We start from the raw sequence: 19019 nt of genomic DNA, 5'->3' as shown, positions 1-19019 counted from the left end.
AGGCAACAGAACAGACATGCAATTTAGTCATCTGGCCCCGATTTCTCGAAACAAACTTAAGTCAATTTTATCAACATAAGTTACATTAGGAGAAAAACTTCAGTTTTGACTTAAGTCTGTACTTTTGTTTCGAGAAATCGGAGCCTGATGTACATCAAAAGAGATGTATAACGGCGAAGTGTAGTAGACTGTGTGGCTTTGAAGTTGGGCGTCGCTCTCTCTGTAGTCTTCAATGGAAATTTGGCCTATGATTAGTTCTGAATTTTTCCTCTGAACTGCCTTCAGTTTTACTTCGAGATAGTCCAGAGATGTAGAGATCGTAGGTGATCGGTACCCCTGGAGTATCGAGAATGCCTTAATACACATATAATAACACACAGCATACAGCGAAGGCGTCCGTAAATGACCACGGCTCGCAGCGACACCACCGATTTAAACACGGGATCTTAGATTGTTTGATGTTGTAACTTTATCTCTAAGATCATCACATATAAAGGCAATATATTTTCAGGTGAAAAAAAATCATGATCTGCCTGAAATTGACATGAAAACGATCTGAAAAATTCTTCATGTGAAATTCAGGTCAATTTCATATGAATATCATATGAATTTCAGGTCGATTTCAGGTCAATGTTTTGATCTGAAAAAACGTGTTTACTCTTTTCAGTTGACGTGAAAAATCACCTGATTAATTGACCTGAAGTAACCTGAAGATTTTATGTTTGTGACTCGATTGGCACCGATATTCATCCTGGGAAGGAAGTTTGAATATCAACCAATATAATGATCGTAACCCTGGGCTGTCGAGGGAAAATCTTTAATTTATTTTAATTAGATTGTTCAGAAGGTGATGATTTGTGAAGTTGTAACGTAAAGCTAATATTTTTGTGACTCAAAAAAAAAAAAAAAAAAAATACATGGAAATCCCTAATTAAAAACCTCATAATATAGGCAGGTTTAGCGGACTAGTCAAGTTTTTCGTTTCTTGAAGCGTACCACTTGGATCCAAGACGGCGGACTCAAGATATTTCATTTGTCAACGATTTTTTTTCTTTGTTGAAAACATGACAGAGTATTTTTATCTTATGTTATTATATAAATTATTTATTTCAATGAATGTCGAAACTATTAAGGTACATGCATTACTTATATATCCATTTTACTATTAAGGTACATGTATTACTTTTATATTCGAAGCGTATACCTCATATGGGTGCCGCTATCATGGAAAATTCCAAACGCGTTCCTCTAGGTGGTGCCGTATCAATTCAGTACAACTGGTACGAATCCGCAAAAGGAACGCATGGATAATTGCCGCAATCCAAGAAAACAACTTACTGGACAAACCGACCAAGGGGAGCCTAAAAGCGATTCTGGATCTCTCCGGCAGGTAACGCTTTCATGTGCACATCTTCAGTGTTTGTACGAGTCTTCTGGCCATATTATTTTCAAATTAATGCTGCAATTAAAACTAAAATGAATAATATACATTACTAATTAGTAAACCCCATAAACTACAATTTGATCCATGAATATGATGATTGCTGAGAAATAGTGACAAATTTTAGCATCCAGGGTCATATAAACACAAACTATTCGGTTTGATAAATTTAATGTCCCACTAGTAGGCATGCCATACAAAGACCCAGTTCGCTTCCGAAACAAAAACTTTTCTTAAAAACAATAACAAAAATTAATATTGATGACCTTGAATAATGTTACAACACTGAACAAATGTAAGTTCAATAATTTGTTTGTTTTATTAATTAACGTCCTATTAACAGCCAGGGTCATGTAAGTACGGCCTTCCATGTATACGATGTGTTGAGTGTAGGTGTGCGAGGTGCGTGTTTTGGGAGACTGCGGTATGGTATATTCGTATATTCGTGTTGTGTCTTCTTGTATAGTGGAACTGTTGCCCTTTTTATAGTGCTATATCACTGAAGCATGCCGCCGAATAATAAACGGAGCATGGTTAACGATGTTTTAAATTAGCGTTTGCATTCATCCGTGATCAAATTGGGTCATAAATAATAACAGATAACTACTCAAATTAATTTTCAAAGAATTTATTTACAAAAATAAATATTTAAGTAAGAACATTTTATCACAAACGTAATCCCCATGTGCTATCTTTTTGTAAACAAATTATAGTTTTTGCTTGTAAAATTAAATGCCTCATTAAAAGTTCAGAGACTGTTCTTCCTGTAATGTTTACAATTCAAACAATGTTTACATTATGTACACTGTATATAACAATCTTATTTAATTTCTGAAATGCTTATTAAAAGAAAAAGTTATTTTTGAACTATATTTCATTTACTTTCTAAACTTGAAAGCATTCCCCACCTATTTGGAGCATCTGTTCCACGTTTCTATCTTATAACATTGAAAAATTAGAAAAAAAAGTTGTCATTGAATATATATTTCTTTTCAATAGTTAGCCTTATGACACAGGTTGTTGGCTCTACTTTAAGTTCATGATTCTATTGAAATGGTATGTGATATGTACAGCTGAGCTAAGATTCAGATCTAGGTGGAAATCAATCACAAATGTGCACTTTGTCAATATACTGCTAATTATTGTACAAGTGAAAAAGTATACAAAACTATGAAAAGCAAATTATGAATAATATTGGGATATTATGCATGAAAAAAATCTACAAAGTCTCAAATACAAATGCTTCAAAATAGATTTTAACATATACGTGTACAATACATTGAAAATATCATCAACAGTGATTCAATGCAAGATCAAACTGATGGTAGTGTACAATAGATGAGTAAGAGATTTTCTCTGGTCTTAAAAATGTTTTGTTTTTATTCTTCAGATTCGAGAAAAAAGTTGATAATAGAAATGTGAATTTTCAATCATATTTAGCTTCTAAACTATATGAATTCATCAAGGCATTGAAGGTTGTTTTTTTGTCTTCTCAGTAAATATAGGGAACAGAAGAATGAAATGTAATTTAGATTAAAATGCTATGTGTAACAATGTTTGTTACAATGCCACTGAAAGTGTGTGGTTTCAAAAAATAAAATATCTTCATTCATACATAATTACAACCACAAAATATTCAAACAACGATAGATAACATGTTTGTGAAAATATATATCACAAAATGTTTACAAATAGTCAATATACACCACACTATAAAAGTCATGTTAGCAAAAAGAAAGACAAACATTTAGAATATCAATACCAACATTGGTTATATTCAAAAGTGAATGTGGGGACATACGGTCAGAGAAAACTGTTTAGAAGCCAAGTGATCAAATGTTTTTGTATGGATATCGTGCATGTCAAGTTAAGTTTGAGGCCCGCTTCAGATATGAAACGTTGCTGTAACAAAAGTTTTATTAAACCGATTTACAAGTTGGTGCTACGTCATTTTGTCCTCTGTGACAAGTCATTGACAAGTAAACTACTTGCCCGCCTTAAATTTATAATTGCCCTTAAAATGTTTATAAACAAAGAGATTGTGAACTCTTTGATTGTTGTATGGTACATATACAGATTAGCTACAACCTTTTGTTTGCTTTTTATCTCAGGGATTTGGAAGAAATTCCAACCAGATATATATGTTCAATAACACGTTAATACATATGTACATGTTGACTATTGCCAAGTCCCTATGCTTTTTATTAGAACATGGTTTGGTGACTTCAGATAGCTATAGATAATGTGGGTAAACTTTGTACTACATATATAAATGAAATCAACCTTTGTTTGTTTTTGTTGCTTGTTTGTTTTTATGGGGATGCTTTTTCTGAATTGAAAATTGTGTCAAACAGCAGAAGGCTGCCCTTATAAACATAAGTATGATTTAAGTACATAGTAGAATACTCAATTGTTGAGTAAACTATTGTTGATCAGGCGGCCATTTTTGTAAGTTTTTCCCATGAGCCCCAGTCGTGACAACATTTTCTGCTGATCTTCCTTGTTGATCTGTGTTCCATTCTTACTGGCAGCTATCTCCAGCTTGTGATCAACACTTGCAGAGTCTGCGAGTGGGATATTGAAGCAGCCGATCTTCACGTCTTCCTTGAAGATGTGAAGCAGACTTGCTTCGAGTGAAATGCATCCAGAGCATTTTCGTTCGGCTCTGTTACAACGAAGCTCTGTGAATCTGATACAGACACTGGCATCTTTCTTAAGGCCTGGTATAGCGATACAGATAGGTGGTGGGTTGGTTACTGAAAAAAATATAAGACTTCATCAGTATAAAATATAATAGGAATTAATCATCCCCGATATTCCATGTGTTACTATCACTGCCGTTATATCCACCCCTGGTTTATGTCATAGCAAAACTGAAGGCTCTGTTTACGACAACAGATGAGACATATAGTTTGGTCCTTTGATGTACATCAAAAGAACTGAATAATTATACACAATATGTCTTTGAAGTTGGGTATCGCTCTCAGTAAATGGTCAAACGAAATATCTGTACAGTAGGCTGTAAAAGTCTGTGATTGGTCAGTTTTTTCTCCGGAGATGTCTTCAGTATGACAATGACATATATACAAAGGGGTGGATATCATGATAGTGATAGAAACCCCTAGAATATCGAGATGGATGAGTATATGTGTGTGAATTAGATAAAACCTGCATGTCACTAGTTAAAACGCTGCAGTATCCATATGATATCAGGGTTGATATATGCAACACTCTTGCTGAGATGTGTTCCTTACATTTGAATGCATACACAATCTACATGTATGTGATACTACAATGCAGTTAGGTGGACAAGAGTTACGTCCCTTCACTCATATCCGCTACATGATACTATAATATAGTTTACAAGAGTTATCTCCCTTAACGCTTACCTGGTACATGATACTACAATATAGTTTACAAGAGTTATGTCCCTTAAATTTTCATAAGATTTATCTCAACTTACATATATATATATAAAACATGACTAATACACCCTTAATTTTCATAATTATACAATTCATGATTCTAGGTATACAAGACAAGATTTATGCCCCTTTGATTTTGATAAGATTTATCAACATTACATGACATAATACAAGAGTTATGTCCCCTGAACCTGAACTTTGATCAGACTAACCAAATATACATGATACAAGGTGTACAGGATTTATGTCCCCTGAACTTTGATCACAGTTACCCAATATACATGATACAAGGTGTACAGGAGTTATGTCCCCTGAACTTTGACCACAGTTACCCAATATACATGATACAAGGTGTACGGGAGTTAAGCCCCTTAACTTTGATCAGAGTTACCCAATATACATGATACAAGGTGTACAGGAATTATGTCCCCTTAACTTTTATCACAGTTACCCAATATACATGATACAATGTGTACAGGAGTTATGTCCCCTGAACTTTGACCACAGTTACCCAATATACATGATACAAGGTGTTCGGAGTTAAGCCCCTTAACTTTGATCAGAGTTACCCAATATACATGATACAAGGTGTACAGGAATTATGTCCCCTTAACTTTTATCACAGTTACCCAATATACATGATACAAGGTGTACAGGAATTATGTCCCCTTAACTTTTATCACAGTTACCCAATATACATGATACAAGGTACCCGTGAACTTTGATCACAATTACCCAATATACATGATACAAGGTGTACAGGAGTTATGTCCCCTAACTTTTATCACAGTTACCCAATATACATGATACAGTGTACAGGAGTTATGTCCCCTGAACTTTGACCACAGTTACCCAATATACATGATACAAGGTGTTCGGAGTTAAGCCCCTTAACTTTGATCAGAGTTACCCAATATACATGATACAAGGTGTACAGGAATTATGTCCCCTTAACTTTTATCACAGTTACCCAATATACATGATACAAGGTGTACAGGAGTTATGTCCCCTTAACTTTGATCAGAGTTACCCAATATACATGATACAAAGGTGTACAGGAGTTATGTCCCCTTAACTTTGACCACAGTTACCCAATATACAGGTTACAAGGTGTACGGGAGTTAAGCCCCTTAACTTTAATTTGATCAGAGTTTATACATGATACAAGGTGTACAGGAATTATGTCCCCTTATCTTTGATAATATAATCTATGATTCTAGGTGTTAAAGACAAGAATTTTTTTTTCTTTAATTTTGATTGGATTTCCCCAACATACATGATATATGATGTACAAGAGTTATGTCCCCTTAACTTTATAATATAATCTATGATTCTAGGTGTACAAGACCAGAGTTATTACCCTTTAATTTTGTTCTTGGTCAGATTTACCCAACATACATGATACAAGGTGTACAGGAGTTATGTCCCCTTAACTTTGATAATACAATATATGATTCAAGATGTATAAGACAAGAGTTATGTCCCCTTGATTTTTTTGTGATAATATGTCTTTGCCACAACATAACCAATTTTATATTCCATCTTACATAGTACAAGCTTTGCAAGAGTTAATGCCCTTTAATTTTGATTCCAGACTCATATGTTCTGATGTGTTATTGATAAACTTTTAGTTTCTGTTTTAGAAAAGTATAGAATGTCTTTAACCTACTTCAGCATAATGATTCACCATGATGATAATGAACTGTTCCATCCCCTGAATTGGAAGAGTTCAATTGTGTCTACAGTGGTGTATGAGTAAACAGAGAACCATCCCCTTCTTTTACCTGATATGCTTTGGTTGATGAATGTACGTCCGTTGACAGACAGCGTGAATTGAACGCCAATGTCTTTTGGAAGATAAGCAACCCCTACACAAACTAAAAGGAAAACAAATACACAATAAAACAAACACAGAATCCTCTATATATTGATCACTATTAATAATGAAATATTTTCAAACAATTGGTCAGGAATACTGTGTAAAAATTTCATAATATTAAGTTGGAATAAAATGTACATTAATGAATGCAACTTCTTTGACCAAAATCTATGAATATCATTTAGATCTAGGGTTGGATACCGTTATGGACGAAACGATATGGTATTTTAATGATACCGATACTTTTGAAGAAATATACTGGATGTCCAACATGTGCACAAGTTGTTGAACAGACTTTTCATTATCAAACATAATTTCAAGACAAAAATATCATGTTCTTACACACACTACCTGTCTCCTACATTTAGTCACTTATTATTAAAAAATATGATAAATTTCTTCAGAAAATCATATGTTCATTTTTTTCAAATACCTATAATGAGTATGTACATGCCAGATTTGTTGGTGAAAGAAAGCTGGAGTACCTGGAGAAAAACCACCAACCAGCGGTCAGTATACCTGGCAACAGCCCCACATGGGATTCGAACCTGCATATGGACATCAAATTTTTTAATTTACTTACTCGTATCATCCAGATCAATCTCTTTCACCGCCACATGAGCACAGCACGTACAGAGATACTTAAGACAAGCACAGTTGTTCTTTGATGTCTTCAACCTCATGCCTTCCAATACTTCCTTTTCAAGTGCTAAAATAGAATATGTTCCAGTTCCTTATTTTTCTTCTTCATTTCTATTTTCTTCATTTTTATCTCATAACATATATATACATGTATATATTAACACTTGTTAAAATCAAAATATATTGTAATCAACCCAATTCCACATTTGCATATTACAGTTATCTGCCCTTGACTTGCAGTGTTGATATTGATTATGACGTTATGTGTTTGTGAGCGTAACGTCATACTTCTCAGAGAAAATGACATTAGTAAGCCATCAATCGATTTGCAAAAAGAAATCCAGCAAAATAACCAAATGAATGAAAGTAACCGTGTGAGGATCTTTAAGTGGGAGAAAACAAATCTGCCTGCAGAAAACTCTTGTGAGCAGACAGGTGACCCCTGACCTTTTCATATCTGTGCCGGGGATCGAGCCCTTGCGGGCTGGGTGAAAGATGAGTGCCTTAACCATCATATCACCTGACCAACATATTTTCTATTGTAGCAATGTGTGTTCAAATTCACTTGATAAATACATGCACTGTATATAACCCCCTCCCCCACGCCACTGTGACGAATCGCCTCGCCTATAATTGTCATTATTGACGGATGGCGATTAACTAAAGAAGAAGAAGAAGATATAATCTGCAATTCTTTACCTTTCAAGAGAGGCTTAAGGTCAGATACACCATCTTTGATATTGGAGTCGAGATGTTGGAGATCTCCTGGAACATTGTTTAGCTGATCCTTAATTTCTACAAATAAGAAATGTACATTACACATAAGAGACGTAAACTACAATAGGAGATGAACTTAACAAATCAGAGATAATGTACAATACAAATAAGAGATGCATATTACACACAAGAAATGAATATTTACAAATAAGAAATGTATAATAAAGTAAGAGATATTGTACATTGCAAATATGAGATAATGTACATTGCAAATATGAGATAATGTACATTACAAATATGAGATAATGTACATTGCAAATATGAGATGTACATCACATCATATACTGTCACCAACATATTTTTGTGTATTTTTTACAACTTACAAATTTAACAAAGTAGCTCTTATGGTTCTAATTCACTTTTGACTGAACCAATTCAGCAGTGATTTAATTTGTTACATAATTACATAATTGTAATTCCAATCCTAAGTTTGCCTGGGAAATGCTTGGAAATTAATAATATAGCATGCGACCAGGCATGACATCTACTGGAGAGAATTAAATATAGGCAACACTTTACACATGTATGTGCCCCACCCTTATTTCACAGCCGAGACATGTACATAAAAGTGAAGTTTGCTAACAGCCTATTGGATTAGGAAAGTAAAGCATGGATTAAATTCACTTCCTGGTTTAATAAGTTAACTCTTTTTAATCTTCAAATAATTATAACAAGGGTTTACTTCCTGGACTGGTATTTTATTTTTAGCCATGAGTCATTTGCCAAGCAAAATCTTTTAACGATTATAACAAGATTTAACTTCCTGGGCTAATGTTTTTTACCTGCTATTTTTTAATCATTAAACAAATTCAACAAAGGTTTACTTCCTGCACTTAGATATATTTGATTTTTAATATTTAAAGATTATAACAAGATTTAACTTCCTGGGCTAATATTTTTTACCTGCTATTATTTAATCATTAAACAAATTCAACAAAGGTTTACTTCCTGCACTGATATTTTGTTTTTAATATTTAAAGATTATAACAAGATTTAACTTCCTGGGCTGATTGTTTTATTTTCAATCTTTAAACGATTAAGATTTCACTTCCTGGTTCCGTTACTCTTTTTATGATTAAGACACTAAAGAAACTAAAATGACAAAATAGTAAAATATTAAACCTAAAACTTAAGCCACACTATATGTAACTATCAACAAAAAGTCAAGTTAGAATCGAACCTGATATTATGTATAGATGTAGTTGAAATTAAGTTATACCAAACAATATTTATAATGATTTCTTATTAACTTTGGTAGAACAGTTGTTGAAAGTCGATACTTGTAAACATGACTTCATTTTAAACTGTTCTCCATAGAAGTTATGATTATTTCCGAATGCAAGTCGGAAAACTCATGCCTGGCTTGGAAGAGTTTGGACAGACTTTACGTACATGTACATGTATATATATATAGTTACGATAGTCACATGATGTTCTTGGTAAAGACGTTATAATGTTGGCTAACTTCGGCTTGTTTGACTAAATGGGAACCACCTAGCCATGTTCAATATTTATTTGATTTTATCAAAAGCTTCCGAAATATTATTGCTCATCTTGACTTCCATTTAGTCCTATTTCTGTATACAGATTTCCAACAGGATTTTTTTCAACATTCTTCTAAATCAAAAAAAAATAAGATGGATATGGACATTGGGACTTTACGAGTATTATCTACCATACAATGAGTCTATAGGAAATGAATGAAGGCTGTAGATAACAAAGATCAGTAACTCATAGTTTTGGAAGAATATGTTGTGGGCATTTTTGTTTGTTCACTGGCCATGTTTGATTTTCCTTTGATATTCGCTGACACAACCTTTGATATTAGATTGCAGATGTGATCGAGGGTTACCGTCTTTACTTTCTGAATTTGGCAGTCATTGAATGCATATAATTGTACTTTTCTTGAAGAAAATCTAAATCTTCCGTTCCTAAAGCAAGGATTAGATGTCGAGAAACTTAGCCTTACACTAATTGGTGTTTTATTTGACTCGATAAGACAACTATTTATTGAAAAAAAAAGTTTTTTATTCCCGGTTCATAGGCGTCTCGCGTGGTGTTTAGCAGTGTAAAGAAACAGTGACAAATCCTTCTTACTTAGTAACTCCTTAAAAAATGTACATTTGTACATGTAAATAAATCATATAAATTACACATATAAGTATATCAAAATATATACATGTATGTATTGTAAGGAGAGAGAGATAACATGACATTTTAACAATTATAATTACCATTGAGAGCAGGCTTCAATTTATCTAGGTCCTTGTCAGAAATATGCAAACCGGAGACACTTTTAGGAAGCTGGGCGCTGAGATGTTTCAGATCGTCGGCCAATTTCTCTTTGATTTCTGGTGCAACTACGTTGCGCAACAGTGATTTGAAATGAAAATGACCATGACATAGTCCAATCATCAAAACTAAGGCAATAAGTTTCATTGTTGCTGCTGCCATCGCTGAAAACACGTCTACTTTCTTCAATGCCTTTACAGTATAAAGAAATGCAGCAACGGACCTCGTGACTTCCCTGTTGTTGTTTGGGGTTTCTAAAATGACGTCAGCGGGGGTTTCCCGGATTTCTCGGAACACCTCGCCTATTTCAAGCTATAAAAACTCCAGAGGACTACCATGAAGATCACGTGACTGGACAAAATGGTAGACGTGCATGCAGTAATGATTTTCCGCTCATGGCTACTTTCATTTTGCTGTTTTACTGTCGTTGTCGTCGCTAAGCGAATGCCATACGAGTTCATAACCGAACGTACAAATAGCTACACACTGCCACCACTTCCTTACGATTATAAGGATTTGGAACCATTTATAGACGAAGCTACGGTACGTGTACATCATACCGGTCACCATGCCGCTTACACCAAAAAAAATGAACGCAGCCATACAGGAATGGGAATCAGAAGCGAAGGTAAAAAAAATCTCCAAAGATCTCAATACACAAAGCTAGATGTAGATCGGAAAGATATTTAAATTGCCACGAGAGACACGAAGGGTCAGGATGACCCATATAATGTACATGTACTGTACATTAGGCACCGTCCGCCGTTCGAAACCATTATATTTTAAACTTCTTCTCAAGTTCTACCAGTGCCATTTGTTTGAAACTTGCCTCAAATGATCCTGACATAGTCCCGACAAAGTCTTGTTTTTTTTTCAGGTTAATTCGAAATCCAAGATGGCCGCCACATCCGCCATCTTGAAAAACACATTTTGAACTTCTTCTTAAGTTCGTCTAGTGGGATTTGGCTGAAACGATATCCTGACATGGTGTTGACAAAATGTTTATGGTTGGTCCTGAATCGAAGATGGCTTCCATCACACCATATTAATTTCCTTTATGACTGTTGCCAAGGTAGTCAGATGACAGCTATGGCATTTGGGCCTCTTGTTTGTTTGTTTCAACAAAGTCCATTATTATATAATTGCATGTACCGCTTTCGCTGTAATTAGTGCCCCTCCCCTTTTCTGTAGAAGAGTTGAAGCAGTATAAATGCCCTCATCCCTTGGATTTAGCAATGTTTTACAAGATGTAATGCCTTTTACATCAGCATTGTATCCTATATCCCAGATAGCATTGCGAGTCTTTTACCTGAGAATCACGACATAATAATGTGTCTCAAAGGCTAAATGGAACACTATAATGCATATTTACTGGAACATATCATATCATTAGTAGTACTGAAAGATTTAAAAATGGCTGACTTTTTTCGTCCACAACTTACATCGATTATGGATCCCTAATAATCACCCTGGGTTCTATTTACAGTGAATACGGTATATGTATTATTCCTACACGTGTATGAAGCTTAATTCCATCCTGATTTCATTAATTGCCAGATGGAATAGTACATGTGCATGTATGCTGATACATATATGTAAGTAAGTAAGCAGCATACATTCTTTGACTTGATATTGTAAGGTCGCTTAATTTTTACCTTCACACCAGAGGGGATTTCCCTCCAGCTCAGGCAGTCAATCCATTAATCCAAGAGTTGCACGCCAGATCTCTGGTGGCTGCACAATTAATCCAATAATATTGAGAAACTTCTGAATGATCAAAAGTGTCTTCAGGCTATACCTCTAACATTGTTGGAGTAGCTACACAATATGCAGAAAATCATGTTAATAGCCAATTCATGACTATGATTATTTAAGGTAGTAGGGTGTTTTACTGTATAGTGTATATGTTATAAAATACATATACTCTCACCTTATTGTGTCTGTCGTCCGGCCGTCCGTCCGTCAATATTCGACTTCTTCTCCATAAATCCTGGTCGGAATTCAACAAAATTTGACTGGTTGCATCCTTATGGGTTACTGACTGAAAATTGTACAAATGAAATGATATTTCCATATAAATGACTTCTTTTCTGACACTAAACATTTGATAGCACCCATAATGCAATGGCAGGCTGGTAGCATCCTTATAGGGTGGGGATTCAAAATTGTACAAATGATGAGGCCAAAAAGGTCATTTAGGCTACTATTTTCATATAAATAGTCTTTGCGATAATTACTAAAAAAAAAAAAAGGTTACTATTTTCATATATATAGTCTTTGCCATAATTACTAAAAAAACAGGTGTGTGATATAGGCCCTCTGGTCCTCTTGTTGTAGTTGAGATGCATTTTTATTGGAATAGCGTACATGTCAGAAGAATCTTACATGCATATTATATTGGATAATATACATATAAATATTTGCATAAAGAAATCATTTATCAAAATATTATTGGTACAGTCATGTAAATCAAATCCTTTATTATATGCAGACATTAATGTCTCTTTCAGGTCACGGAATCTGCAATGATATTCGAACTTCTACACAGACTTGAAGATGTACCAGACAAATATAGAGTTGCTATACAAAACAATGGTGGAGGGTAACAAGAGTTTTACAACATATGTTATTTTGATAGAATTATGAATGAAAGTGCAGATTTTGTGCATAAAATATTAATTGGAACATTTAATTTACCTAATATTTAATTACTATATCTTGTACAATGCATTCCCGAGTAATTTACCTACTTTGGGTTCAGTTTCATGATCATTCCTTAAATTTAAGCAATCCCTTAACTTCAAATTATCCATAGGAATAAGCATTACAGATTTTATAGAGGGCTCCTTAACTTCAATTTTTTCCTTAACTTCTGTAATGCTTAACTATGGAGAGTTTAAAGTAAAGGAATTCCTTAAAGTTAAGAAATATCCATAAATCTAGGCCCTGTATACGTAAGTTATCATATTAATTATTTTGATAAATGATCAATACATAAATCTACCCATTTTTGACAGTTTTCACTATATTATATGATAAAAATAAGACAACTACATTTATAATTTATAGGAAATTTTATATTGAAATTGCATGTTGCTTAAAATGTAATGTTAATAATCAATGTAAACAAAATTAATTGACATCACAATGTTTGTACTGAAATCATATTCTGAGAATTGATTTCTTTATACCGATGTGTACATGATTTTTGCAGATATGTGAACCATAATTTATACTGGTCGGTGATGTCACCAAACCCTAATTCGGATGAAAGGGAGCCAACTGGCCAAATTGGAATTGATATTGATGAAGACTTTGGAAATTTCTCTAATTTTAAAGATCTGTTCACAAAGGAAGCACTTTCTTTATTTGGATCAGGTTGGTAACCGATTGTATTTGTTAAAATGAATTTGTTTTAGCAAAATGTACATATAAGTGTGCTTTGTTTTTAATATAATCATATCACAGGGACCTGGCACGAACAATTTTAACCAACAGTATATATATATATATATACATACTATAATATGATAAAATTAAAGAAAAATCCTTACGGACGAAATCTATAAGAAATAAAAACAATAACGACTGACTAGTGAGCGCTTTCGCCCCATTCAAGGGAGCTCTTCAGACTGTTTATTGAAGATGTAATTATGACGTCATAGTTCATGACGTCATTTGCTAAGAGACAAGATATAAACAATCAATGAGGAAGAATACAAAGAATACTATAATATATATACATACTGTTTGTCCCTGTGAATCAGACTGATTTATTTTCCCCAGAAGATGATAAAACAGATTAATAGCATAGTTTTCTTCACAAATTAAAATCAATTTTGTTTCTTGCATATGTAAAAGAACTATATTTGCAGATAATTCATATCAATTGACAAATCTTGAAAAGTTTTGTAAGATATTGATTTTACTCTTGATTTAGTCACATTCAAAATGATAAACAGCCCTTAGCAAAAATAATTGTGAATTTACCAGTAATATTCCGGTGAAATCCCAGTTAAAAACACAGTTTCCATTCATTTACTATTCATTTCAAGGTTTTCTCTCCTCACATTTCTTCATACCAGTTTTTTGTGTACAGTTAAAAGACAGTTTTCTGAAAACCTTGTTTTAACTGCTGAAAAATTTCCATTCAAAATGCAGTTTTTAGATAACTGGAATTTCACTGTATCAAAATACCAGTTATTTTACAGTTTTATTCTGAAGCAGTTCTTGGAAATAACCGTTTCTGATATCTCTGCTCTGTAACCAGTTATCAAATGCTACCATCAACAGTACTTGTGTACATAGCCTCAGTAGGACATAGGTCAAGCCCACAGGAAGAATGTGAAAGTGGGGGAATGGGAGGGGATGGATAGGGGGGGGGGCAAATTTGAGCCTCAGTCTAATATATTGTCCAATGAAAAGCAACTTCCTCTCATTTTGAATGTTAGTTTGCTGTGGCTGCTTGTACATTATGTATGGGACAGTTTTCATCTCCAACATATATTCTTCTGGGAACAGATTCTAAAATTGTTTACTTCAAGAAAAGCTGTTTTGATTGAGACAAGAAAATGGAATTGCCTACAACTGCTTAAGTTTTTAGGAAATGATGATAGTGTTCTACAATTGTATCTATTGTTTTGTGATATTTTGAAGTGAATTTCTAAATTCTATGGATGAATTGTGCACTATAAGTTTTGTGGAAACTGCAATCACCTTATTTTGAAACAACTGAAAGTGAATTATATGTTTAACATGTTTGGTGATGGGATTTACTTTTCAATTGATTCTGTTGTTTCTGGGTTTGTATGATATGGTAAGCATGGTTGATTATGTGGCTCTATCATATTGTATATGAAAGGTATATATAACATTTGAAAAAGTTAGAGGCTATAAATTGATATACAATATATAGCTTTGTATATCCTAATATTAAGGAATGATTTAAAATCTGAATGGTTAGATATAATGATGTTAAACATCTCTTAAGTTCACCGTGCCCTCTAGCTATTATTCTAAATCCTGGGACCTCAAAGTTGCCCTGATTAGAGCATCTGCATAGTTTACAGTTACTTCTCACATTCTTTTCCCCTCCCCCAGCCTCCTCCCCCTCCCCCTTCTCACCACCTGGGTATAATCAACGGTTTTATAACAGTTATTTTCCAGTTATTCTTATCATCAATGCTTCCATCCTAGACCAATTTATTTACAGTTATTTATGACATCATAAACTGGTATACTGGTACTGATAATTACTGCCTGCCATTCCGAAACCGGTTTTTGACCAGTTTTCTGTGAGGTCATGTATAGCAAATAACTGCTAAACAACTGTGAAAGTAATGTATATTAAATGGTTACTGGGAAATAACTGGACTTTAACTGCATAGAGCCACACAATGGCAGTTATCTGACCTAAAAGTGATAACTGGAAAAAACACTGTAAAACCACTGTTCAGAATAAAACTGTGAAAAGAATGGAAAATGAATGGAGTTTATTTAGCTATGGGAGCCCTTCACATGTCGAGTGGGTGATTCAGATATTCTGCATTTGCATAATTAAAGAGTTATCTGCCCTTGCAGGTAGGTATTGATTGCAACGTTTTGTGTTTGCGAGTGTTACATCATAGTTTTTCTGACAAAATAATGACATAACAATTGATACCTACCCACAAGGGAGCTAACTCTGTAATATGCAAAGACGGTATAATTTTAGGCTTAATACTATTCATTTTTAAAACCACAATTGGTCTCTAATGCTTAATCAGAAGCGTGCATGATTGTTTTTCTGATGTTACATAGTCCATTACTATTTAATTATTGTTTACCATTGTTCAGATATAATCCTGCAACTTTCTTTGTTAGTTCAATTTCGTCAGGCTCATTCTGTTACATAACGACAAAGCAAAATGAGGCATAAGTGTATAGTTCGACATAACTTATATGAAACATATATACAAAAAGTATTTTAATTTTCAAATCATATAGCAATACCATTAAGCAGATACAATAAATATGCTGTACCCATACCAGAGTCGATGTCACATAGGCTAAAGAAATTCAAAACATCACCACCGAGGAGTTTATGGAATTCTTTTTCAGACAAGAGCATGTACCTAATATTATAAAGGTAACCACACTACTTTAAGAGTGATTTGAGTAGTTCTAGACAAAAAGTTGCCTCACTCCACTGTCATTTGCAAGGGTTCGGCCGACCACAATGTGTAATGGTGGACAGCAACCAAGCATCAACGTTTCACACACATTTCACCACAGTGGGCTTTTCTGACAAACAATTATATATTGTAATTATAACAACTAATCCAACTTCCATTAGAACTAGTTTGTTCCCAATATATGTGCAATTTTCAAAGCACTCACTCTCTTAGACTGAATGTTCCCTTAAAGAAATAAAGAATTGGGATGGGATTAAATTAAGTTCCAGTATTTTCTATCCATAAAATGCTTTGACAATCTGATTAAAATACACTTATAACCACTATGTTCAATAGAGGATCTGACAATATGCCATAAGAGGTCACGTTCGGATGACCTTTTTACCACATGTACTTCAGATCAAATGCATTTTCTACACATTGATAACTCCATTTCGTCCCAGAATATATATGCATTAGCTTTGTTGTGCTCTTTGGCCGAGATGACTTTATACAAGAAAATAATTCTGAAAGCCTTATCAAACTATTTCGTCCCCAGTCAAGATTCTGGCAGTGCCAATTTGATTGGCCATTTCCAAAGGTCACCAGAACGTGACCCCTAATGGGATGTTGCCAGATCCTCTTATCAACATGATGATAATAAGGATCTGTATTTTAATCAGATTGATGCTTTGATAAGTTTGAACCATGACAGAAAATTAATGCATGAACACTAGATGATGTATGTGTATAGAATGTAGACTTTAAAGTTTTAACAATTCATAAATTTGGTCAAAATCCATTCAGCCATTCTTGACTAGTAGTGATTTTTTGAAAAGTTGATGGACATCGGATGACTGAAGACGCACCATGACATGCCGTTTGAGTTATTCCTATATAACACTAAGGTCTGGAAATATTAATGTTCCAGGTTATGTGTGGTTGTGTAGAGATGTCAATCAAAATCGAAAACTCATCATTTCGAAAACAGCCAATCAGGACTCGCCATTACAGGATGGGTTTCAACTGCCTATCTTAGTCATTGATATTTGGGAGCATGCCTACTACATCAAACACCAGAACCGCAGGCCTCAGCACGTTTCTGATTGGTGGAAACTTGTCGACTGGACAGCTGTAGAGGAGCTTGATGAATGGTGGAAAAAACAAAACATCAAATATCATGATGAACTATAATTAACCAATTTCTCTGACTTTGATCGACACATTGTAACTGTCACAGATTAACTTTAAATACTTTAAAATTCTCATAAAAGTAAACAAACATTTCATTTGCATGTCTGTCTTGATGATCAACAAAGACATGTTTGTTCCCTATTTGCTAAGGCCCAAAAAAATTATGTCTGTTAAGGGTTACATCTGCAAAAAAAATAGGGTCAGTATGTCGGAAATTTTTTTTTTCCAAGTGTGTCTTTTACTCTAAAATAATGGCTGGAACCAGAGTCTGAGGTGGAAGTCCCGACTTTTTAAATAAAATTTCCTAAAAAACTGGAAAAAAATCAAGGTCGGGGGTAAAAAAAATAGGGTCAGTCAGGTAACCCTAAACAGACATATGATTTTTTTTGGCCTTAATGTTTTTTTCTGCTCAATAAATAACCAAGATAGAAGTTCTCATTAAAATAGGCCACCCTCAACATACATCATGTGTATATCTACAAATGGGATGACCAACAACGCAAACAGAAACATATAAATTGGCAACTCCGCCAACTTCAGCTAGTTGACAGTCCGTCTCTATTTCAGCGTTGAGGTCTTTCTCCCCTACCATCAGGAGAAAGATATAGTTTTATTTTATTATCAGCAACTGAGCTGCCATATTATAGATTTTTACATAGGAGTGATTGTTGTTTAAGTTTGATGTATTGTCCAAATTGTATTACAAATTTAGTGTTCGACTGAGTTTGTTTTGTGTGTACAAAATAATAAATGTATATAAATTATGTTGTGTATTCATCTCTTCATATTTTGTCAGTATAAATGATTGAAGATGCTCCACCGCCGACATAGTATAAATCATATTCATTATTGGAATAATAATTGGTGTATTATCGTTTATATATATGTCTAATTAACACAAAAAATAATATGAAATAATTTATTTCGCCTTTGGTGCATGCGCAATCAGTACTTCATTCCATATAGGATATAGTGCCACGGAATTTTTTCGGGATGCAATTAATAATTTTTCACATTTTTAACTTAAAATAAAATTAGAAGCTCATACTTTTCAATGTTGGTAATGGTGTAAAGTAAGTAACTTTTGTAACTGAAGAAAAATACTAAATCGTTTTCTCCTCTTTTTGATAGTGAAAAAATACCATTTGTCAGCGGTGGAGCATTATTCATTTGTTGTATTTTAAATATTTAGTACACCTCTTATTCAACTATAATGA

At 33.9% G+C, this 19019-nt stretch overlaps 2 protein-coding genes across 2 annotated transcripts; one reads left to right on the top strand and one right to left on the bottom strand.

Moving 5' to 3' along the window:
• Nucleotides 1–2053: 2053 nt before the first annotated feature.
• On the bottom strand, nucleotides 2054–10763 carry LOC138310730 (uncharacterized). The gene is made up of 5 exons (XM_069252070.1): nucleotides 10399–10763; nucleotides 8087–8182; nucleotides 7329–7454; nucleotides 6651–6743; nucleotides 2054–4197 (listed from the first exon to the last, which is right to left on the bottom strand). Exons 1-5 carry the CDS (start codon nucleotides 10616–10618, stop codon nucleotides 3848–3850), a joined length of 885 nt encoding a protein of 294 aa, XP_069108171.1. The 5' UTR covers nucleotides 10619–10763; the 3' UTR covers nucleotides 2054–3847.
• Nucleotides 10764–10777: 14 nt separating this feature from the next.
• LOC138310732 (superoxide dismutase [Mn]-like) lies at nucleotides 10778–18566 on the top strand. The gene is given in 5 exon segments (XM_069252071.1): nucleotides 10778–11038; nucleotides 11040–11084; nucleotides 12967–13058; nucleotides 13671–13834; nucleotides 17540–18566. Coding segments are annotated over 5 exon segments (786 nt in total). The 5' UTR covers nucleotides 10778–10816; the 3' UTR covers nucleotides 17803–18566.
• Nucleotides 18567–19019: the final 453 nt, after the last annotated feature.

Source organism: Argopecten irradians, chromosome 16 (genome assembly GCF_041381155.1).
Source record: "Argopecten irradians isolate NY chromosome 16, Ai_NY, whole genome shotgun sequence".
NCBI lineage: Eukaryota > Metazoa > Mollusca > Bivalvia > Pectinida > Pectinidae > Argopecten > Argopecten irradians.
The sequence above is the reverse complement of the archived record's forward strand: the minus strand, read 5'-3'. Positions and strand labels throughout refer to the sequence as shown.